Source organism: Pinus tabuliformis, chromosome 9, assembly GCF_031772625.1.
Source record: "Pinus tabuliformis cultivar Carrire ecotype Pingquan chromosome 9, CPIR1, whole genome shotgun sequence".
In the NCBI taxonomy this organism is placed as follows: Eukaryota; Viridiplantae; Streptophyta; class Pinopsida; order Pinales; family Pinaceae; genus Pinus; species Pinus tabuliformis.
This window is the reverse complement of record NC_142307.1, coordinates 1,309,480,150-1,309,504,688: the sequence shown is the minus strand read 5'-3', so window position 1 is coordinate 1,309,504,688 and position 24,539 is coordinate 1,309,480,150. Positions and strand designations below refer to the sequence as shown.

The following is a 24,539-nucleotide window of genomic DNA, read 5'->3' as shown; positions in this document are numbered from 1 at the left end:
ATCTCCATGTGAACAAGGGCTTGAGGAGATGGTGTTATAACTCTATATAGTCTTCCTTCACAAATTCCAATAACCTTTGCCTTTTCAATACTTGAATCCTTTCCCCAAACCAAAACTTTACCATCTACAAAAGCAACCCTATCTCCTTTATCTTCTAAACAAGAAATGGAAAGTAAATTCTTTTTCAAACCTGGGACATAGAGGATGTTATTGAGGTGTAGCTTTGCTCCACTTTCTAGCTTCAATGATGTAGATCCAAGGCCCTTGACTGCATAGCTATTGTTGTCTCCTAGCTCCACTGCATGTGATGATGATTCTCTTGGTAGAGTATGAACTTGTCCACTTTATCCCATCATGTCTCTTGAGGCTCCACTATCAATAATCCATGCATTGTCATCATCAAGTGTACCTGTAAGTGCAGCCAAGAATCCTTCACTCTTGACTCTCCTAGATAGATTGTAGATGATCCTTCCAACCCAACTTCCTGCAATTTTCATGATATTGAGTCCCATCTTCAAATAAATTTCCATTAAGGGAGTGACCTTTTCTTCCAAGATTGCTTTTCCTTCCTTCAATTGATAGCCAACAAAGTGATCTTCAACTAGTCCTTCTTTCACGTTAGCTTTGATACCCTGCTGAGAAATCAATGCTTATATGAATTAGGGTTTGATTCCTCCTTGATAATTACTTGTTATTTATGTTGCCTTCTTTTACTTCAATGTTAGATTATCTTTCATCAAGCAATTACCAAATTAAATGTATATGAAGACCACAAGAACAAGAGACACAAGATGTAGGCACTCAGCCAGTGCAAAAACCCTCCAAGGGGAAAACCTAATCCAACTCTTCCACTAGTAGATTCAAATCAAGATGAGACAATCCAAGACCTTTTAAACCTAGACAAAGACCTCCAATCACCAAGTCAACCCTTCCTTCCAGTAGATGATCCTTGCCAAAGTCTCCAAGTGTCAGCTTCACAATTGGAGCTTCAATCCAGAATTTCGGGCCCCAGCTTCAAAATTTTAGACTTGCAGTTGACTCAGAAATTTCAGCCCCAGCTTCAAAATTTTAGACTTGCATTTGACTCTGAAATTTCAGCCCCAGCTTTAGCCCAGTAACTTCGCACGTGTGAGATAGAGATGCCCAAAAACTCAATTTTTGTCTTCCACGACTTCTTCCTTCTTTCTTCTCAACTTTGCTCTTATTTTCTGCTTCTTTCTCTTGGAGATCGAAATTGTTGAGTGTGTGCTCAAAATGAGTCAAGTTGCCTCTGTATATATACTCCTTTTGTTGGGTCGAATCGCCCGAAAAAAATACAGCTGTTGATTTTTCACTCAGAAAATTCCAGCAAGCTGATTTTTCATAAACAGCAGTTTTATCTTTACCACAGCAGTGCTATTTTTCAGTTTTAGGACAGCAAGATGTCATTGGGATTGAGGGTGGAGGATAGGTTGGATGGGCATACAAATTACAGCGTTTGGAAGGAGAGAATGCAGAGTATCTTTGAGGAGGCAAAAGTCTGGGATATCATGGTGCATACAGCACAGCACCCTGTTGTTGTGCCTACTGATGCTACTCAGTTGGCAGCTTATAATAGAAAGAACAACAAGGGTAAGAGGTTGATTCTAGACGGAATCAAAGACCATTGCATTCCTCATGTGAGAGGAAAGAGCAATGCCCATGAGATGTGGACAGCATTGTCCAATCTCTACCAGAGTACCAATGAGAACCAGAAGATGGTCCTGAAGGAGAAGCTGAAGAACATTAAGATGGGGAATGATAGTGCAGCTGGATATCTCACAAAGATTACCAATGTGAGAGATAAGTTGGCAGCGATTGGAGAGGCCATTCCATCCACTGAGTTGGTGCGTATTGCAGTGAATGGCCTCCCCCGTTCATGGTTGAACTTTGCTGATGGGGTTTGTGCACGTGAGACCCTTCCCACATGGGAGAGGTTTTGGGATGATTGTATTCAGACAGAGATCAGGAAAGGACAGCTTGGGGCAGCCAAGCCAGTTGAGCAGGATGAGGACGTAGCACTGGTGGCAGGAGGCAAGAAAGGCAAAGGGAAGAAGCAGGCTTCCACAAGCGGTGGTGGAGGCAAAGGCAAAGGTAAAGGTAAACAGGGTAACTCACAAAAGGACTATTCCAAAGTGAAGTGTTGGAATTGTTAGAAGATGGGACACTATGCAGTTGTGTGTCCAGAGAAGAAGAAGAAGAAGGGGAAGAACCAGGATGTGGCAGCTTCAGCTGAGATTGAGGACTTTGGAGGTCGTTTTGACCGGGAGTTTGCGTTCACTACATGTAAGTCCTCTAGTGCAGGATCACCTGCCACACAGGTTCAGAGGGAGCATGCTTTTCCCTCGATTAGCGGAGCATCTACAGATATCTGGTATGTGGACAGTGGGGCTTCACGTCACATGACAGGAGTCTGGGAGTACTTCTCAGAGCTTTCAGAGAGTGGCACTGATATTGAGGTAGTACTCGGTGATGACAAAGTTGTTAGAGCAGTCGGGGTGGGTACACTGACATTTCAGAGGGAGTCCAGACCTCCTTTGAAAGTGTCAGATGTTCTTTATGTGTCAGGGATGAGGAAGAACCTCATATCCGTCTCAGCCTTGGAGGACAGAGGATATGAGGTACTGTTCAGGGGAGGACAGGTGTTGATGTATCCCAGGGGCACTCCAGCTGATTCAACTAGAGTGATAGGTGTACGCCATGCAAAGGTGTACAAGTTTGCATTCCAGCCCCTTTTGGCATTGAGCGGTAGTACCGACAACAGAGCTAGCAGTTCTGAGCTGTGTGAGATTTGGCACCGCAGGATGGGACACATGTATCATGGAGCCTTGAGGACATTGCAGGAGATCACCACAGGTGTGCCAGATTTCAGTACTGATCACTTTGATACTTGCAGAGGTTGTGCAATGGGCAAGTTTGCCAAATCCCCTTTTCCCAGCAGTGACAGCAGAGCGACGGGGATACTTGATTTGATTCATTCCGATGTGAGCGGTCGGATGTCTCATGTTTCCTTGAGTGGATATGAGTACTATCTCTTATTCATTGATGATCACTCCAGGAGGACCTGGATTTATTTCTTGAAGACCAAGAGTGAGGTCTTCAAGCGGTTTCAGGAGTTCAGAGCTCTTGTGGAGACTCAGACAGGTCGAAAGATCAAGTCCTTGAGGTCGGACAATGGAGGAGAGTACACCCTTGGAGAGTTTGTTGACTATTGTGCGGAGGCAGGTATTAGGAGGGAGATCACTGTTCCTTACAACCCCCAGCAGAACGGGGTTGCGGAGAGGAAGAACAGATCCATCATAGGGGCTGCCAAAGCCATGTTACATGATCAGGGGTTGCCATTGTTCTTGTGGGCAGAGGCCTGCAACACAGCTGTTTACTTGCAGAACAGGAGTCCGCATCGTGCCTTGGGGCACATGACTCCGGAGGAGGCTTTCTCTGGGAAGAAGCCTGATCTTGGTCATCTTCATATCTTTGGATGCATTACATACTCCTATATACCCAAGGAGAAGAGGACCAAACTAGAGCCCACCGCAGAGAAGGGTATCTTTGTGGGCTACAGTGAGACCTCAAAGGCCTTTCGGATTTACATTCCTACACAGAGGAGAGTTGTTGTCAGACGGGATGTGAAGTTCGAGGAGGACAGGGCCTTTAGGAGGTCACGGGAGTTAGAGTATCTGGATCAGCCAGACCCTCAGCAGCAGTTGAGTCAGTCGCAGGGATCCAGTGGGCAGGGATCAGGAGGATCCGGAGGTACATCTATGAGGATGTCAGGTCCATCAGTGAGCAGTGGCTCGCCGAGCCAGAGGGGTGGTGCTCCGGGCAGCATGCAGAGCAGTTCACTAGGGAGTCCACTGATGGACAGTTCACACGGTACCTCAGCTTCTACAGGTTCAGGTGCAGGCAGGAGGACAGCAGACAGACAGTCAGGAGTTCAGGCTACTGATGGTGATGAGGAGGAGGAGTTTCATTCTCCTATGGGAGAAGCATGCTCAGGGAAGAGGAAGCCCAAGTGGCTTCAGGACACCTTGACAGATGCCACATCTGTTGCTGAGCCGAAGAGGCCGGTCAGAGAGAGTAGACCACCTGAGAGGTTTTGTAGCTATATGGCGATGGTTACCAGCATCCTTAACTCTGAGCCTTCTAGCTATGAGGAGGCAGCTAGCCAGCAGGTCTGGAGAGAGGCCATGCAGGAGGAGTATTCTTCTATCATGAAGAATGATGTTTGGGAGGTGGTGCCAAGGCCTGAGGGCAAATCCGTGGTTACTTCCAGATGGCTTTACAAGGTAAAGCATGCTGCAGATGACAGCATTGAGAAATTCAAAGCGAGGTTTGTGGCTAGAGGGTTCTCCCAGGTAGAGGGAGTTGATTATGAGGAGACCTTCGCTCTCGTGGCTCGATATACTTCGATCCGCTCCATTATATCGATAGCAGCAGAGATGGGTTGGAAGATCCACCAGATGGATGTGAAGACTGCATTTCTCAATGGCTTCATACAGGAGGAGGTGTACATTGAGCAGCCAAAGGGCTTTGAGGTGCATGGGAAGGAGTCCCATGTGTGCAGATTGAAGAAGGCCCTTTATGGCCTGAAGCAAGCTCCCAGAGCTTGGTACTCCAGGATAGATGCATACTTGCAGGGGATGGGTTTCACAAAGAGTGAGGCAGATCCGAACCTTTACTTTATTGTGATTGGTGAGGAGCCTCTCATTCTGGTGTTGTATGTGGATGACTTGATCATTACAGGTACAGAGAGACTCATAGCGCACTGCAAGAGAGATCTTGCGACTTTGTTTGAGATGAAGGACATCGGCTTGATGCATTACTTTTTGGGTTTGGAGGTGTGGCAGGAGGAGGGGCATTTCTTCCTGGGGCAGGGGAAGTATATTGTGGACATCCTTAGCAGATTCCACATGGAGGATTGTAGACCCATGTCGACACCGATGATCACCAACTGGAAGAAGCTTCATGCTTCGGATTCCGAGTTGGTGGATCCCACATTGTACAGGCAGCTGATTGGTTCCTTGATGTATTTGGTCAACACTAGACCAGACATCTGTTTTGCAGTCAACACGATGAGTCAGTTTATGTGTGAGCCTAGGAAGGTTCACTGGGTGGCTGCAAAACACATTTTGCAGTACTTGCAGGGGACAGTGGATTATGGTCTGGACTACAGGCAGGGAGATGGAGTGAGATTGGCAGGATACACTGATTCTGATTGGGCAAGTTGTGCTTCTGATAGGAAGAGCACTTCAGGGTGTTGTTTTGGGTTGGGTTCAGTAGTAGTGTCATGGTTCAGCCGGAAGCAGCAGTCAGTAGCACTGAGTTCAGCGGAAGCAGAGTACATGGTAGCCAGTCTAGCTAGTTGTGAGGCCATCTGGCTTCGCAAGATGTTGTTTGGCTTATTTGGTCAGTCGTTGAGACCTTCAGTGATTTACTGTGATAATCAGAGTTGCATTAAACTCACGGAGAATCCAGTATTTCATGACAGGTCAAAGCATATCGGGATCAGATATCATTTCATCAGAGACTATGTTCAGAAGGGAGCTGTGAAGCTTGAGTATATTTCCACTAATGAGCAGGTTGCAGATATTCTTACCAAAGCCTTACCACGGGGCAAGCATGTCTACTTCAGAGACAAAATGGGTGTGGTGAGGAACACCTTCCTCGGTAAGAGGGAATGTTGAAATTTGGTACCGGAGGACAGGTGGTTCCCTAAGGCTTTGATCTTTGGCCTAGGGAAAAGTGTCCAAAAGAATTTAATTTTTCTCCTAAAGTAACTTTATAATTTTTTATAAAGTTAAATCTAATTTGAAAGTGACTTTAAGTGATAAAGTTACTAAGTCTAATTTTAAAGTGACTTTTATAAAGTCAATGAAAAATTAGAAAGGAAAAGTGACTTTGGAAATAAATGACTAAGTGGGTCTTTATTAAAGTGGGGTGAATTAAAAAATAGAAAGTGAGATTTAAATGAGCATTTAATCTCAGCCATTGATCTAAATCTATTTCAGCCATTGGATTTAGGGATCACCCAAAAGTCATTTAGGGTTGGGTTAAGGGAGGAAAAGGAGGAAAAGATCATTCATTCTTTCATGAGCAGATTGGGAGAAGGAGAGCAAGAGAGCAAAGGAGATTTCTGGACAAGGAGGAGAAAGAGGCAGCAGTTTGGCACACATACCAAGGCAGCACTTCAGCAAATCCGTACAGCTCAAAGAACAAGCAGAAAAAGGCAGTTTTTGTGAGCAAAACAGTGGAAAAATTGATTTTCAGCACGAATATCGAGGAGGCGATTTTCTGCACGATTTTCGAGGACTGTCCGTACAAGTCCGTACGGCCGTCCGTACAGTCCGTACGGCTCGTACATCCGTACAGTCCGTACAGCACGTTCAGCCATTTTCCAGATTGTCTGTTAGCTGAAAAACAGATAAGTTTGCTTGCTGGAAAAATTTCTGTTTTGCTGATTTTTGCTGAAAAATTTTCTCTCTGTAAAAAGGCATTTTCCAGAAATAAAGAAGAGCTCTCAAACTGGTTTTCCCCAAGAGTTGTAGGGGGTTTTTCCAGGGTCAAGTTGACCAAAAATATCAGTGTTTTAATGTGTTTTAATGGTTGTTTTTGATTGCTGATTTTTAATTCTGCAATTTCCAGCATTCTGAAAAATTTCCAGAATTTGTGTTTTCAGCAATATTTATTTATTTCAGTCTGTTAAACGTATGGTTATGGGAATGGGCATTTAACTACATGGGAGAAATAAGAAGAAACTGAAAAAAATACAGCTGCTGATTTTTCACTCAGAAAATTCCAGCAAGCTGATTTTTCATAAACAGCAGTTTTATCTTTACCACAGCAGTGCTATTTTTCAGTTTTAGGACAGCAAGATGTCATTGGGATTGAGGGTGGAGGTTAGGTTGGATGGGCATACAAATTACAGCGTTTGGAAGGAGAGAATGCAGAGTATCTTTGAGGAGGCAGAAGTCTGGGATATCGTGGTGCATACAGCACAGCACCTTGTTGTTGTGCCTACTGATGCTACTCAGTTGGCAGCTTATAATAGAAAGAACAACAAGGGTAAGAGGTTGATTCTAAACGAAATCAAAGACCATTGCATTCCTCATGTGAGAGGAAAGAGCAATGCCCATGAGATGTGGACAGCATTGTCCAATCTCTACCAGAGTACCAATGAGAACCGGAAGATGGTCCTGAAAGAGAAGCTGAAGAACATTTTTCAGTTTCACCTTATTTCTCCCATGTAGTTAAATGCCCTTTCCCATAACCATACATTCAACAAGCTGGAAAAAATAAATATTGCTGAAAACACAAATTCTGGAAATTTTACAGAATGCTGGAAATTGCAGAAATAAAAATCAGCAGTAATAAACAGCCATTAAAACACATTTAAACACTGAGATTTTTGGTCAACTTGACCCTGGAAAAACCCCCTACAACTCTTGGGCAAAACCAGTTTGAGAGCTCTTCTTTATTTCTGGAAAATGCCTTTTTACAGAGAAAAAAAATTTCAGCAAAAATCAGCAAAAAAGAAATTTTTCCAGCAAGCAAACTTATCTGTTTTTCAGCTAACAGACAATCGGGAAAATGGCTGTACGAACCGTACGGATGTACGGACGTACGGATGTGTGGATCGTACGGCCTGTACGAACTATACGGACTTGTACGGACAGACCTCGAAAACTGTGCAGAAAATCGCCTCCTCGATATTCGTGCTGAAAATCAATTTTTCACTGTTTGCTCACAAAAATCTGCCTTTTTCTGCTTGTTCTTTATGCTGTTCGGATTTGCTGAAGTGCTGCCTTGGTATGTGTGCCAAACTGCTGCCTCTTTCTCCTCCTTGTCCAGAAATCTCCCTTGCTCTCTTGCTCTCCTTCTCCCAATCTGCTCATGAAAGAATGAATGATCTTTTCCTCCTTTTCCTCCCTTAACCCAACCCTAAATGACTTTTGGGTGATCCCTAAATCCAATGGCTGAAATAGATTTAGATCAATGGCTGAGATTAAATGCTCATTTAAATCTCACTTTCTATTTTTTAATTCACCCCACTTTAATAAAGACCCACTTAGTCATTTATTTCCAAAGTCACTTTTCCTTTCTAATTTTTCATTGACTTTATAAAAGTCACTTTAAAATTAGACTTAGTAACTTTATCACTTAAAGTCACTTTCAAATTAGATTTAACTTTATAAAAAATTATAAAGTTACTTTAGGAGAAAAATTAAATTCTTTTGGACACTTTTCCCTAGGCCAAAGATCAAAGCCTTAGGGAACCACCTGTCCTCCGGTATCAAATTTCAACACTTGACTGCATAGCTACTCTTGTCTCCTAGCTCCACTGCATGTGATAATGATTCTCTTGGTAGAGTATGAACTTGTCCACTTTATCCCATCATGTCTCTTGAGGCTCCACTATTAATAATCCATGCATTGTCATCATCAAGTGTACCTGTAAGTGAAGCCAAGAATCATTCACTCTTGACTCTCCTAGATAGATTGTAGATGATCCTTCCAACCCAACTTCCTGCAATTTTCATAATATAGAGTCCCATCTTCAAATAATTTTCCATTAAGGGACGAACCTTTTCTTCCAAGATTGCTTTTCCTTCCTTCAATTGATAGCCAACAAAGTGATCTTCAACTAGTCCTTCTTTCACCTTAGCTTTGATACCCTGCTGAGAAATCAATGCTTATATGAATTAGGGTTTGATTCCTCCTTGATAATTACTTGTTATTTATGTTGCCTTCTTTTACTTCAATGTTAGATTATCTTTCATCAAGCAATTACCAAATTAAATGTATATGAAGACCACAAGAACAACAGACACAAGATGTAGGCACTCAGCCAGTGCAAAAACCCTCCAAGGGGAAAACCTAATCCAACTCTTCCACTAGTAGATTCAAATCAAGATGAGACAATCCAAGACCTTTTAAACCTAGACAAAGACCTCCAATCACCAAGTCAACCCTTCCTTCCAGTAGATGATCCTTGCCAAAGTCTCCAAGTGTCAGCTTCACAATTGGAGCTTCAATCCAGAATTTCGGGCCCCAGCTTCAAAATTTTAGTCTTGCAGTTGACTCAGAAATTTCAGCCCCAGCTTCAAAATTTTAGACTTGCATTTGACTCTGAAATTTCAGCCCCAGCTTTAGCCCAGTAACTTCGCACGTGTGAGATAGAGATGCCCAAAAACTCAATTTTTGTCTTCCACAACTTCTTCCTTCTTTCTCCTCAACTTTGCTCTTATTTTCTGCTTCTTTCTCTTGGAGATCGAATTTGTTGAGTGTGTGCTCCAAATGAGTCAAGTTGCCTCTCTATATATACTCCTTTTGTTGGGTCGAATCGCCCTAATCCAGGCCGACTTCATGAGGACAGGGCCAACTTGGTGTGGAGGTGACAAATGACTCTTTTGACTTAAATAATTCTTTTTACATGATACAAAAGCCCAAGAAGGATCTAACAAAAATGGCAATGACTCTATTGACTCATGACAAAACCTAGAAGCCTTCAATGGAGGCTTTGACTTAGTAAATGAATAAAAGAGCATGAAACCCATGCTTCAAAATAATTTTTCTTTTACAATAAATTTATTTCTCTTTCTTTTCACCAAATACAATTATAAAGACCAACACTAGTTACATTCTTCAACATCTAGAAAAGGGGTTCCACCAAGATAATGTTGAATTTTCTACAATGATGAACAATAGAAACCAATCTTCTGATCTGATAATTACTTCTAATGATCTTCAATCAATTCTTTTTATGCCACTAATATCATTAAGCAATTATACATATAAAATCTCAACAGTAATGCAGCAAAAGCGGTAAAAACCATAAAGATCATAAAGAGACAACCATGCACAATAGAGACAACAAATTTCCTCTGGGGAACCAAAACTTGGGAGAAAACCCAGCAACTCTTCTTCTAGGAGAATTTTTCTTCAGCAAGGTTTACAAATCTAAATTGTCTAGAAATTTGAGAAAAAATCCAAGTCCAAACTTTAGCCAAATTCATCCTTTATCTGATCCCACGTGTACCTTATATAGAAGAGAGATGATGATGAGTGATAAAATGGTGTCACATCATGTATATATACAAGACGAATGGGTGCATTTACCCCAAGGGACACACCCTTTCATGGTGGGGCTGACTTGTCCCTTTTAAGCCTACATGAAATCTAAAAATAAAATTTGTTTTATTTTAATATCCATAATTTTTTCTAGGTCGACTTAGGAGGCCTCTTGGCATGTGGGAATACCTCCCAATGCTACACAAAAATCAACAAATAATTCAATGAATTTCAAATTCAAGTCACACTGACTTTAACAAATAACATTAGAACAATACCAAGCTTAAGGCTTAAGAGTTATTGGGGCTCTCTTTTTTCATTCTTCTATTTTTGATATTTTCCATATTGGAACACAAGAGCATGCATCCACATCAGCAAACACGAATTATTCAGACATAACGACTTAAGGCAATGACTAGTATAGGCTTGTTTTGGTCAAAAACCAATTAGACTCAATTGAGTCAAGTTGACTCAGAGACTCCAATAACACTATTAAACACATTCCCAAAGCAAAATATACTTTGAGTTCTACTATCTAGTCTACCCAAAGTACTATTATTTTATGAAATTGCAATATGCAAACTATTTGCTTACAGTATTTAGGGATCTATTTTTTTTCCCTTTGAGAAATTCATCCCCAAGGAGCCCCCAAGTACTTCCCCTCATTATGATGATGGTAGCCAGTGCAATGTGGGCCACATAGACTATTGTAAGCTGACACAACAAGACATCAAGTGAATCCCACATACCCAAAAATAGCCATCCTGGGGACTTGACCTCGAGACCTCCTGCTTGCTATTCAGAGCTCTCAACCACTCAAATGAGCCCACTAGGACATTTAGGGCTCTAGCTTATAAATATAGATTGTCATTTAATGCTTAGACTTACAATTTTGTTACTTTGAGTTCCACTATCTAGTCTAACCATTGTGCTATCATTTTAAGAAATTGCAATATGTGAACTTTTATTTTCAATGTTTAGGGCTCTAGTGTATAAATATACACAATACTTTAATGTTTGACTTACAGTTTTGTTTTCCTATTTAAACGAGTATATGCCCATTTTGATGTCTAAATAATGGATTTGTCATGAAATATCGCAGACTAATTATTTTTATCAAATTTTCAGTATTTTAATATTTCCCAATTTGTCAAGTTGTTTCAACTTCTTTTTTATTTTTTTTAAATGGTTCATATATTACTTCAGAGAAGAAATACCTTTTGATGACATGAAAGCTACTAGGATGTGAAATATGCCATGATAATCACTTTTGTTGGCAGCATATTATTGATCATAATTTCAATTGTATCCTATGGAAGCATCAGAAATGGTAGACTCAAATAACATCATGAGATTCAGTAGATAAAAGACCAGTAATTATATTATTGCAGCAGAAGTATATTTGCAGTTTAACCATGTATAACTAACAGTTTCCAACACATTCTTGTCTTCTCTGCCTACTTGAGACTTGCACCCTCATAACTAAATAATAATATATACAAGTACAGAAAACCTTGCACAAAGTGGAGCATGGATGAGAAGCATGCCTAATTTTGAGTAGAAGCATGACAATTCTAATTAAATATAACATATATCCTGTCAATGAGCATGAATTGCATAGAAAAGTCAAACCTGTAGGCGTGATAGAAGGGCATTGTGAAGTACTTTGTTCTCCACTACATATCTGCAAAACCAAATTATGGCATCAACCAAGGGAATATCTAAAGCATTTCCAAAGCCAAGGAAACAAAAAAATGAAATGACAAAATATTCATAAGAAAGGCATGTTTACCCCAACACTGACTTCCCTACATCCCTAGCATTGTACCGAGTATAGCCCCAACCAGTGTAGTCCCACACCTACAAAGAGATGAATAGTTCAGTTAGAGAACAATATTAAAAATCATTTAGGAATTCTCTTCTTTCCATTTAAAATCATTTATTTAATGGTTTTTGAGTGCAGGAAACAAAGCTTTAGGATTCATATGTCTTCATTAGGATAAAATAATCAGGCCAGTTAAAATTGCAATCTAAAGTTGGAATTTCCTCCCTTCAAAAATGATTGAACTAAAAAAGTATCCTCGACAAATCCTACCATCTGAAAACCAAAGGAAATAATTACACTAACAATTTACTATGTCATAAGAAAAATCAACTAAAACAAGCAACAAGTAAAAATTAGACAGAGTGAATGGAAGATGTGCAGAAAAATTCATATGAGACAAGCCACTTGTTAGGAGGTAGCATGCTAGGAGGCTGTAAAAGAAAATTTGTCTCACCAGATCCCCATGAAGGTTGTCCATCTAATGTTACCTCAAACTGCCAAAACAATATGTAGGGGTTACCTAAAAAAAGTAAAAGAAGAAGATAGGCACACTAAGAATCATAGTTGCACAAGAGCACAACCCTGCACCTTGGGGACCCATCCCCCTTCATGCTATATGCTGCACGCAGATAAGCTATTATTGACATTGAGTGCTCCATGCCTCTTAGACTTCAGCATTTCCACTGCTCAACCCATTTTCCTTTTGTGACCAATCCATTGCCCATTAACCCAGATAAAATTGTCCATATAGGATAAATAAATTATATTGAATAAATGTATGCAAGAATTGATATGATGAGAATTACAAATGAGAGCACCATATATATGCATACGTGGGAGTGCCCCTTCATAGAGAGTCATGTCCCTTGAGACACATTCTTTCATTTGTTAAAGAATGTAACTAGTGTTGGTCTTCATAATTGCATTTGTCATAAGAAAGAAAAATATTTTTTTATTGTAAAAGTAATTGACTCATTAAAGCATGGGTTTCATGCTTGGGTCAATGGTCAATAGGTCAAAGCACCCATTGTGTGCTCTAGGATTCTTGTATTAAGTCAAAGTCAAAATCATTATGTAAAATACCCTTCTTGGGGCTCATTGTGTCAAAGAAAGAAAAAAATTTAATGTCAAAAATTAAGTCTTATTCTTCCTCCATCAAGTCAGCCTTGTCTCCCTGCAAGTCAGCCTCTTCAACAGTCAAGTCGGCCTTATGAATAGACACATCCACTTTGCAAAGACCATATATATATAGGAGCATTCGACATTGTGAAGTAGCACCGAACTGTCATCCATATTTGATCTGCAATTTCAATAAAAAAGAGGAGTTTGTAAGAGATATAAAAGAAAGTTTGATAAGAATTGCAGGACTGAAGTTTACCAAGATGAATTGCAGGACCAAAGCTTGTCAAAAGGATTGCAAGACTGAAGTTCCTTGCTAATATGATTGCAGGAACCGAAAGTACAAGAAGACAGAGAGGGCCGAGTATCTTGAAGAGCTATTTGATGTTGACATATGAAGAAATGAACCAGTAGATGATTTATCTCTTGAAAGGTTAACTTGATGGATGGAGGGTGTTCTTAGTCTAGGTCAAAAGGGTCATGGTCATATCAACTTGATTTGAATCTACTAGTGGAAGAGTTTGACTGGGTTTTCCCCTTCATAAGGGTTTTTCCCTGGCTAAGTGCCTACATCTGGTGTTCATTGTGTATGATCTTCATGTTTTGGCATTTATTTGATGATGAGAACACTAATATAATCAATATAAGACAAATATAATATCACAAGTAAATGTCAAGTAAGAGAAATCAAGAATAAATTGCTTCCCTAATGGATTTCTCAACATCATTAATATTAATTATTAATTATTATTTATTATTTATATTATTTTATACATAGTTATGTTCATAATAGGTAAGAGGCCTTTGTTGCTATGATGAGAACCACTTGACAAAACCCTCTCAAGATCAAGTAAAGCATTTATAAATATGTTTTACAATGATAATATAATTACATCAAGTGACCACAAGTACATTATGAAGACCGACCATAGTTACAAATTCAACACTCCCTCTTAACTAGGGAGGTATTCATAATCCTTGTCACAGATGTTCTCAAATTGAACAAATTTCTCTAAACAAAAAGTTATCCATTATCATCATCATCATCATCATCTATTATCAACATTCGCTAGTGGCCATATCCAGGGTGGTACCAAACCCATGGCAATGTCATCAGCATATCAGGACTCACTCCTCCAGAGTGATCAGTCCTCGAATCCCATGGCCACCACCTAGCCCAAAATGATAAGACCCTCAACCAGCAAGCACTCACTCACCCTTCCCAGTGAGCACTTTGGGCTAAGACCTCACTAAACCCCTTCCCAGTTGGTGATCGGGCCTAGATGTTGAACTAAACCTCACTCCACCCTACCCAGTGTGTGATCAAGGTCCAAGACCCCATTCCACCCTTCCAGTGTGTGATCAAGGTCCAAGACCCCATTCCACCCTTCCAATGTGTGATCCAGATCTAGATGCTGAATGACCTCACTCCACCATGTCTAGTGTGTGATCAAGGTCCTCCTTCAAGAGACACTCACTCAACACTGCATGTTGAGCCCTCTGGATCTCTTGGACCCATTCTCCCTTTCAGGAGAATGTCCATCTGTGTTGCAAACAAATCAGCGCTCCATCTCAACAAGAGGGATGATCTCCACAAGCCCCAACTTGTCTCTAAAGTACACGAACTCCCTTGGCAATGGCTTCGTCAAAACATTAGTTGTATGATCATCGGTGGAGATGTACTTAAGCCTTATTGCTCTCCTCTACACCATGTCACAGATGTAGTGGTACTTGACCTCGACGTGCTTCAACTTGTCATGGAACACGGGGTTCTCTACAAGCTTTACATAGCTTTGATTATCACAATGTATCATTGTTGGTTCCAACTCTTGGTCGAACAATCTTGCAAACAACTTCTAGAGCCATACTGCTTCGGTACAAACCTCATTGTTTGCAATGTATTCTACTTCAGCAGTGTTGAGTGCAATCGACCTCTACTTCCTGCTCATCCACGATATCATAGCGGATCCCAAATTGAAGCATACTCTGTTAGTTTTTGTAGCATCGAATGTGTTCTAGCCACAAAATTTGGTGGAGAGGCTAGGATACAAGTATTCTCCAAAACACAGCAATTGTTTCTAGAAATTCCACCTAGAGATGACTTAATTAAAATAATTAGTCATTTTTTAATGTTCCTAAGTCTAAACTTAAGGAATATGATTAATTAAAGGGTATTAATTAAGTCATGGTGAGAATCTTCTAGAAAAAGACATGGATAAAGTTCTAGTTAATCTTAGCCATCGATTATGTTTTAATCTTGTCGTTGAGGTCTCAACGAGAGATTATAAAAAGAAACTCAATCGGGCTTGGAGAAGACACACCAGAAGTGTTATTTCACTAGTAGATCGATTTCCAGAGTAGCAATGTTGAGTCGCTGAAGAGAGAGGTAATGAGCTCGAAGCCAAGAGAGAGGGCCAAGGATAGTAAGGCCGGAGGAAGATTTTCCAGCTTCGATGAGCGCAGAGCCATGCAGAAGCAGTGCAGTGCTTCAGAGGGGATTCCATATTTTGCTAGGGAGAAGCAGTGATTCAGTGCCAAAAGCCGGAGAGAGAGTCTGGAGGCCAGGAGGATCCATCTTCTAGACAGCAATTGATCAGATAATGAGAGGGAAGCAGTTCCGAGTTGTGGGACGCAGTATTGCGTAGGCTGATGCAATGACTGCGCAAAGGAAGCAGAGAGCAGCTCAACTTGAGCCAAGATCAGTGTCGGATCGCCAATGGGAGTGAGATTTTTCTCACTAGATTTATTGTTAGTCATTTCTTTGTATGGATTGCTAGAATTGAGCATCCATAGTTTTGTACTCAGATTTACTTCAACATAATATTAAAACCCTCAGTTGTTGCACCGGTTTTCCCGAGTTGGGTTTTTCCGGGGACCTGGTCCAAAAATCACTGTGTATTTGTGTGTGTGTGCATCCATTCTTCCAGCTTTTTTATTTCTTCCGCAATATTTATTTTGTGAAGGTTACAGTTTATTTAATTTGATATTTGTCGTAGCACACAGCAAGTAAATTGTTTAACCGAATTAAGAATTAGAAGAATTAACTTCAGTTGCTGCAATAGGATTGCGAGTTATGGAATTTTCATATACTCTCAAGGTACTCTTCCTATCTTCATCACTTATTGCCCAATCAGCGTCTGTATATCCCTGAAGTTGTAGATCCTTGTTTGCAACATAGCTCAAACCACAGTTCATTGTACCACGTAAATATCTCAAGATGTGCCTTGCTACAATCCAATGCTCGTGTCTTGGTTCTACCTAGAACTGGCTCAAGGTGTTCATAGCAAAGCAAATGCCTGGCCTGGTGTTAACCAAATACATCAGCATACCAATCAATCATCGGTACATAGATGGATCTACCAATCTAGAGTTAGAGCCTCTTAACTTCTTCAAGTCAATCACCATAGGAGTCGCCATGGATTTGCAATCCATCATACTAAATATCTAAAGGATCTCTAACACATACTTTCCTTGACTAAGGAATACTTCACGAAGTTTCTACCATACTTCTAATCCCAAGTAATAGTGCATCAACCCAAGATCCTTCATGTCGAACTCAGAAGCCAACTGCTTCTTGCATTGAATGATAAGAGGCTCGACACCTGTCAGAAACAAGTCATCTACATATAATAGTAAGATCACAAGTGCATTCTTCACAACCTTAAAGTAAATGTTTGGATCGACTTTGCTCTTGGTAAATCCCAATCTCGTTAGATAGTTGTCTCTATGAGCATACCAAGCTCTTGGAGCTTCCTTGAGTCCATAGAAGGCCTTCTTCAACCTGCAAACATGAGACTCCTTTCCATATACCTCAAATCCTTGAGGTTGCTCTATGTAAACCTCTTCCTCAATCACACCATTCCAACACAGTCGCAAGAGAAATGATGGATCTAATGGAGGTGTACCTGGAAACTAGAGCAAAAGTCTCATCATAGTCTTCTCCCTCTTTCTGGGAGAATCCTCTAGCCACGAATTGTGCCTTTTATTTGTCAATACTACCATTTGTAGCATCCTTTATCTTATAGATCCATTTGGAAGTCACTACTGGCTTCCCCTCAGGCCTATGCACAATCTCTGAGATGTCATTCTATGAAAATTTCTAAACTGAAATTCTACTACTGCAGCAACTAATTTATTTCACCTACTTATTAATCACAATAAGTTATTTACGAAATCCCTTCAGTAAATATTAAAATAAATTCTACTGCAATTATCACACAATTACCCAAAGAAAAAAATGCATGCACAAGAACCAATCACATCAACACAGTTATTTTTGGAAAATTGTTCCAAGCAAAACCCAATGTGGGAAAGTCGGTGTAGCAGATGAGGGCTTTATTAATCTTCAGCAGTTATTGCTTTTACAAGGAATGACTTTACAAAGAAACTGAAAGAAACAACTGAGACTTTCCCTTTGAGACCCCTGACACTTTGGTGACCCTGCTCCCACTTCTGCGTCACCCCTGCGTCACTTTGTGTGGCCCAGTGTAGCTCTAAGTGGCTCTGCGTCCCTCTAAATCAGTCTACGTAGGCTCTGCGTCTCTCCTTTGGAATGTGTCTCTCTCTACACTGTCTCCCATTGTCCCTGCGTCACCTCCTCCTCTGTCATTACCTGTTGTTGATGCCCTCCTCTTCCTCCACCCTGCAACTATCCCTTTGAAATCGGTCTCCTCTCCTTGAAAATTGATTTTCCTTGAGATACTGAGTATCTGCTGGTGTGTCTCCAAATGATTCTCAAGTCTTCTCTTATATTTTTCCTGCTGACGAATCAACGGCCAAGATTAAGTCCCTAATCAACGGCTAAGATTAAAACAAACTTGATCCGCGTCTCTTAGAAACTTCTCACCCTTATCTTTATTAATACCTATTAGCATTTTTATTTTCCTAAGTTTAGACTTAGGAACCCATTAAAAATATTAATTATTTTAATAACTCCTCATCCGGGTGGATTTTCTCAAAACGATTTCTGGGTCTTGGAGATCCCATGTGCCTTAGCCTCTCCTCCAAATTTCAAGGCTAGAGCACATCCGATGCTACCAAAAATCAACACTCCTTCTTAGCGAGGAATGTGTTCTAGCAATATTTCACTATAGAAACATCACACTGATCTCCCGCATTGGTACCTGTGTTGATGCTTGGCCTGCTGCCTCACATCCCTTGCACTGATGCTTCTTGTATTGCTGCCCATGACACTGCCACTGCCACTACCGCACTTGTACTGCAACTCCCTCTCAACATGTTGCATCATGTTGCACATAGCACTGCCACTGCTAACTGTTGCATTGCAACTCCTGATACTTATCCATTTCTTCTACTGAAATGGATTCTATACCATCCCCATCTTCTCCCTGAAATAAACAAACTTTGTTCTTCCTAGAGCTTTGGTGAGGATATCTGCCACCTGTTCTCCTATAGGAGTGTATCTCAACTGTACTGACCCTCATTGGACACAATCTCTGACAAAGTGACACCTAATATCAATGTGCTTCCACCGGTCATGAAATACTGGATTCTCAGAGAGCTTGATGCAACTCTAATTATCACACATAATCCTGGTTGCTTCCATCCTTCTCCTTAATAGATTCACAAGCAATTTCCTAAGCCATATGGCTTCGCACGAAGCTGTGCTAGCTTCCATATATTCTGCTTCAGCTGAGCTCGGAGCCACAGATTTCTGTTTCCTACTACACCAGAAGGGCATTCCTGATCCAATGTTCAAACAATACCCAGTTGTACTTTTCCGATCTACTGAACTTCCAGCCCAATCTGCGTCAGTGAACCCACTCAGCATTATGTCATTGCCTCTAGTGTACAATAGTCCATGCTCGATTGTTCCTTGTATATACCTGAGAACATGTTTGGCTGCTACCCAGTGTGCCCTCTTAGATTCCACCATGAACTGACTAAGGGTGTTAACAGCGTAACAAATCTCTGGCCTGATATTGACCAGATACATCAGGGACCCTATAAGTTGTCTATACAAGGTGGGATCAACGTCTTTATCTTTTGATGCATCAATCTTCTTCTAGTTGGTGATCATTGGAGTAGCCATAGGTCTACATTCCTGCATCCTGAACCTCTTCAAGATTTCTGTAGCATATCTCCATTGTCCAAGAAAGATCTCACCCTTATGCTACCAAACTTCCAACCCTAGAGAATAATGCATCTATCCCAAATCCTTCATGTTGAATTTTGTGGCTAGGTTCTTCTTGCAATCTTTGATGAGCCTAGATGATCCTGTCAGGAAGAGATCATCGACATATAACACTAGGATTAGAGGCTCATTCTCTATAACCAGATAGTAGAGATTAAGGTCTGCGTCACTCTTGATGAACCCCATCTTCTGCAAGTAGCCATCAATTCGACCATACCATGCCCTAGGTACCTATTTAAGCCCATACAAGACTTTCTTTAATCTACATACATGAGATTTCTTCTCATGTGTCTCAAAACCTTCTAGTTGTTCAATGTATACTTCCTCTTCTACTATCCCATTCAAGAATGTCGTCTTGACATCCATCTGATGAATCTCCCACCCCATCTGTGCTGCAAGAGATATCACGATTCTAATAGAAGGGGTGAAGGTTTCTTCGTAGTCTATCCCTTCCTTCTGAGCATACACCTTAGCCACAAACCTGGCTTTGTATTTCTCCACACTGTCGTCTACAGCATATTTGACCTTGTAGATCCATCTCGAACCGACCACTGATGTGTCCTGAGGCCAAGGTACCACTTCCCAGACATCATTGACCATTATAGTGTTGTATTCCTCCACCATAGCATCCACCCATACTTGATGCTGACCTTCTGAAAACTAGAAGGGTCCCCAACCTAAGCTACTAAGGCTTGGTATCTGTCTGGCATCTTCGCTCCCTTTTACTATTCCTGGGTGCACAAATGAAGTCTTCTGCATCCCGTAGAATCTGTCGGAGTTCCTGCCTCGTTCTTCCACTGGTAGTAGGCACATCTATCATCTCTTCCTCTTCCTGAGATTCCTCCTATTCTGAAGCTTTGTGTTAAGGAGAATTTATGGTACTAGTTTCGTTTGTTGAAGTGGTTTGACCAACAGCTCGTCCTTCAACTGCTCCTCGGTGTTGGCATTATGATACAAATATGATATAGGTGTTGTCCTTGATGGCAACTCACTCAAATGACAGATCATAGTACAGCTAGTAAATAGCAAAGAATTAATGATCAGAGAGGTATACGCAGGTGTGCTATGACAAAGAAGCGTATACACGCAGGTGCACCATATACCAAGTCGCGCATACGTACACACGCACGTTTACAGGGGAATCTAAGTTTTGGTCCGTGGTATTTGGTCCATGGTATTTGGTCCGAGGTATTTGGTCCGAGGTATTGACCCCAAGTATTGGGTCCAAGGCACTGGTCCTACGTGGTTTTGGACCATGGTACTGAGAGGGGCCTAAACCTATTTAAGGAGAAGAAGATCATTAGGCCAAAGTGCAAGTGTGCAAGAATTGAATATCTGATGAAGTGTGAGATCTAATATGCTGGTTATGGGTTTGTGATGCTTTGCTTGATCTGAATCAAGGATGCACCTATGCGGTTGATGATGGATGATGGATCGGGATCATAAGGCTTGGAATGTATTATCATTATGTGGTTTGATCATGGATAGACTAGATCTGAATTATTGACGCATGTTTTATTGTCTAAATGTTATGATCTGGGTATGACTGATCTCTGGAACGCTGCAAAGTTATGAGTAAATATTTGCAGATCTGTACACGGTTTTGCTTTGGTAAAAGCGTGTATATACGCTGGTTTGGTTCATCATAGTAGCGTATACATTATGAGATATGATATTTGAAGTTGCAGTTGGATCTGGTTATTGTTGCAGAGTTCTGTGTTCTGCTCTGTGTTCTGGTGACTATGTTTTGTTGACAGGGTTTCAGTGATTCAGTGTTGGGTGATTCAGAAATGAATGATGCAAGTGTAGTTGATGGTTGTATTGCAGTGGTGATTGATTTTGTGCTTCAATGTTGTTGATGGGTCCAGTATGAAAATTGGATGAAACATGGCCTTCATATTATGGTGTTGTGATGAATCAAGAAGGTCGTAGCCTTCTGTAGGTCGGCGCCTACGTACTAGTAAACGGATCGGCTAGTACAAGAGCCAAGGGGTTGGAGCTCCCCTCCAGTAGTAGCTGGAGAACGAGAGAAAGTTGTAGCCTTCTGCAAGTGGGTGCATGTGTACTGGTATGAGTTTGCACCAGTACAAGATTGTAAACAGGTTTTTCTTATCTTAAATAAAACAGCAGCAGGTGGTTGTTGTCCCGCATTGGGTTTCCACCTTATATCATGGTGTTCATGTGTGCTTCTTATGTGTGATGATCTGTTCTGTTTTACTACACCTGTTTATTGTTCATATGGTTAATAATGTTTTGATGCACTCATTAAAGATCAGCATATGATGAATTAACTGAATCATAAGTTTGATGGATATACGCTAGTTACATTAAACACAGTTGCGTATACACGCGGGTTGCCTTAACTGAAGTAGCGTATATGAATCTGATAATGGAAATGAAAAGGTTATTGATTTGCTAATACTGATTCACCCCCCACCCTCCCGCCCGCCCTCTCATTATTATTTCCAACAATTGGTATCAGAGCGGGTCCTTTGGTAGAAGCTTGATCACTTGAAGGAGATCTGTAGAACAATAGGAAAGAAAGCGCGTCAGAAGAAGAAGACAGCTCAAAGGAACAGTGACAACCTGCCTTTGGCTGGAAGCAAGTATTCAGATTTTGAATCACCTCAGATTGAAGATGAGCAAGCAAATGAAGCATCAAATAAACTCATAGATCAACAAGATCTATTTAACAAAAGGGAGAATGCCCTCAAAGAAGAAGTTGTCAGCTTAAAAGCTTAGCTGGAGTGTGCCTTCAAAGTACGTCAAACGCTGCAAGAGCAAAATGAAGAACAAGAAAATGAGATTCTCAAACTAAGGTAACAAGTGTAAGAAGGAAGAAAGTTTGAAGAAATCTTGAAGAAGCAATATCTGGAAAAGGAAGAACAACATCAGGTTGAGGTAAATATCTTGAAAGGTAAATTAAAAGAAAAAGATAAACTATTACGATTTCAAGACAGTACTAGGATTTTGGATGATATTCTTAGTATTCAAAGGTCGCCTGCTATCAAAACTGGTCTTGGTTTTTATGAATCTGTTGAAGGTGAATCTAGCTCACAAGGTGAGACAAGGAACTCTAATGCAAAATCTGAAATGCTCAACAAGGAGATGAGAGGTCAAACCCATCAACAACCAAGGAAAGATAGTCTTCAAAGAAAATCTTTTGCTCCTAAATATGGAAGTGATAGACGGTTATTTCCTCCGATGAATAATGTTGAAAGTTATGTATGTCATAATTTTGGACATGTTGCAGCCAGATGCAGAAGTAGAATGGTTCAAGACCATCACACAGAAAGATCATCACGTTCCAGGTACTTTAAGGGATATTGTTTTTCTTGCAATATGTTTGGTCACAACGCTATTGATTGCTACAAAAGGAATATGAAACATGTAAGATGTTATGCATGTAACAAGCTTGGACATATAGCAAAAGAATGCAGGAGAAGATTTTGGGCACCATACCAAAAGGAGAAAACATCATCACAGTTGAAGATATGGAAGAAAAAGGAAGTACAATCAGAAAGATGTGGCCAGCAGAGTATACAGACATGACAGACTCAGAGGGAGCGGAAAGTGTGGAACCTTAGTGTTCTAAATCTCATACGCAAGTTTCATGAAAACAAGTTGCGTGTATACACGAGTTCGAAGCTACACAGTCGCGTATATGTTGGTTTGAGAAAAAGTAGTAGGACAGACTCAGGGAAAGAAGTCTGATATGGTTTAGTCATGGTATGTGTTGGTTGGCACAGGTTCAGGGGGAGCATATGCTTCGAATAATTGTTGGCATATTTGTTGGCATTGTTGGCATTATGGTTAGAAGACTTTGGTGATAATGCTTATGTGGCTAAATGATACATCTTGCTACTTACTGTTGGTTGGTCAAGAGAATGATATTGCAGGTTACAGGTTGCTGATGTTGATGAGAGATGCTTATAGTGCAGATCATATGGTGTGTGACAGTTACTGAAGACTATCATGGTCTTGTTTAGACTCAGCATGTGCTCAGGGGGAGCATGGACGGATTGATACATCTTAGCTTATACAAAGGGAGAGCTCAATCAGAGAATTCAGCGTGTACTCAGGGGGAGTATGGACAGCAGAATGTATACCAAGGGACAGAACATCTTGGTCTGCCCTTTTCCCTTAATGTCAAAGGGGGAGAGTGACTTGGTGTGGTGGTTGCCATGAAGTCCAAAGGGGGAGATTATTGGAATTATGATACAGATATGATACAGGTGTTGTCCTTGATGGCAACTCACTCAAATGACAGATCATAGTACAACTAGTAAATAGCAAAGAATTAATGATCAGAGAGGTATACGCAGGTGTCCTGTGACAAACAAACGTATACAAGCGGGTGCACCATATACCAAGTCGCGTATACATACACACGCACGTTTACAGAAGGAAAGGCGCATACATGTTGGGAATCTAAGTTTTGGTCCGTGGTATTTGGTCCATGGTATTTGGTCCGAGGTATTGACCCCAGGTATTGGGTCCAAGGTATTGGTCCTACGTGGTTTTGGACCATGGTATTGAGAGAGGCCTAAACCTATATAAGGAGAAGAAGATCATTAGGCCAAAGTGCAAGTGTGCAAGGATTGAATATCTGATGAAGTGTGAGATCTAGTATGCTGGTTATGGGTTTGTGATGCTTTGCTTGATCTGAATCAAGGATGCACCTATGCGGTTGATGATGGATGATGGATCGGGATCATAAGGCTTGGAATGTATTATCATTATGTGGTTTGATCATGGATAGACTAGATCTGAATTATTGACACATGTTTTATTGTATAAATGTTATGATCTGGGTATGACTGATGTCTGGAACAGCTGCAAAGTTATGAGTAAATATTTGCAGATCTGTACGCGGTTTTGCTTTGGTAAAAGCGCGTATATACGTTGGTTTGGTTCATCATAGTAGCGTATACATTATGAGATATGATATTTGAAGTTGCAGTTGGATCTGGTTATTGTTGCAGAGTTCTGTGTTCTACTCTGTGTTCTGGTGACTGTGTTTTGTTGACAGGGTTTCAGTGATTCAGTGTTGGGTGATTCAGAAATGAATGATGCAAGTGTAGTTGATGGTTGTATTACAGTGGTGATTGATTTTGTGCTTCAATGTTGTTGATGGGTCCAGTATGAAAATTGGATGAAACGTGGCCTTCATATTATGGTGTTGTGATGAATCAAGAAGGTCGTAGCCTTCTGTAGGTCGGCGCCTACATACTAGTAAACGGATTGGCTAGTACAAGAGCCAGGGGGTTGGAGCTCCCTTCCAGTAGTAGCTGGAGAACGAGAGAAGGTTGTAGCCTTCTGTAGGTGGGTGCCTGCATACTGGTATGAGTCTGC

At 40.9% G+C, this 24,539-nt stretch overlaps 1 protein-coding gene across 5 annotated transcripts in view; it reads right to left on the bottom strand.

Moving 5' to 3' along the window:
• The window catches only part of LOC149153351 (uncharacterized), a 306,416-nt gene that overhangs the window by 107,141 nt on the left and 174,736 nt on the right, over positions 1-24,539 (bottom strand). For all 5 annotated transcript variants that reach the window (XM_089440155.1, XM_089440156.1, XM_089440157.1 and 2 more), the window contains 2 exons: positions 11,879-11,946; positions 11,719-11,770 (listed from right to left, as the gene is read on the bottom strand). In XM_089440155.1, the coding sequence (XP_089296281.1) occupies positions 11,719-11,770; positions 11,879-11,946 (120 nt within the window). The remainder of the gene's footprint in view (positions 1-11,718; positions 11,771-11,878; positions 11,947-24,539) is intronic.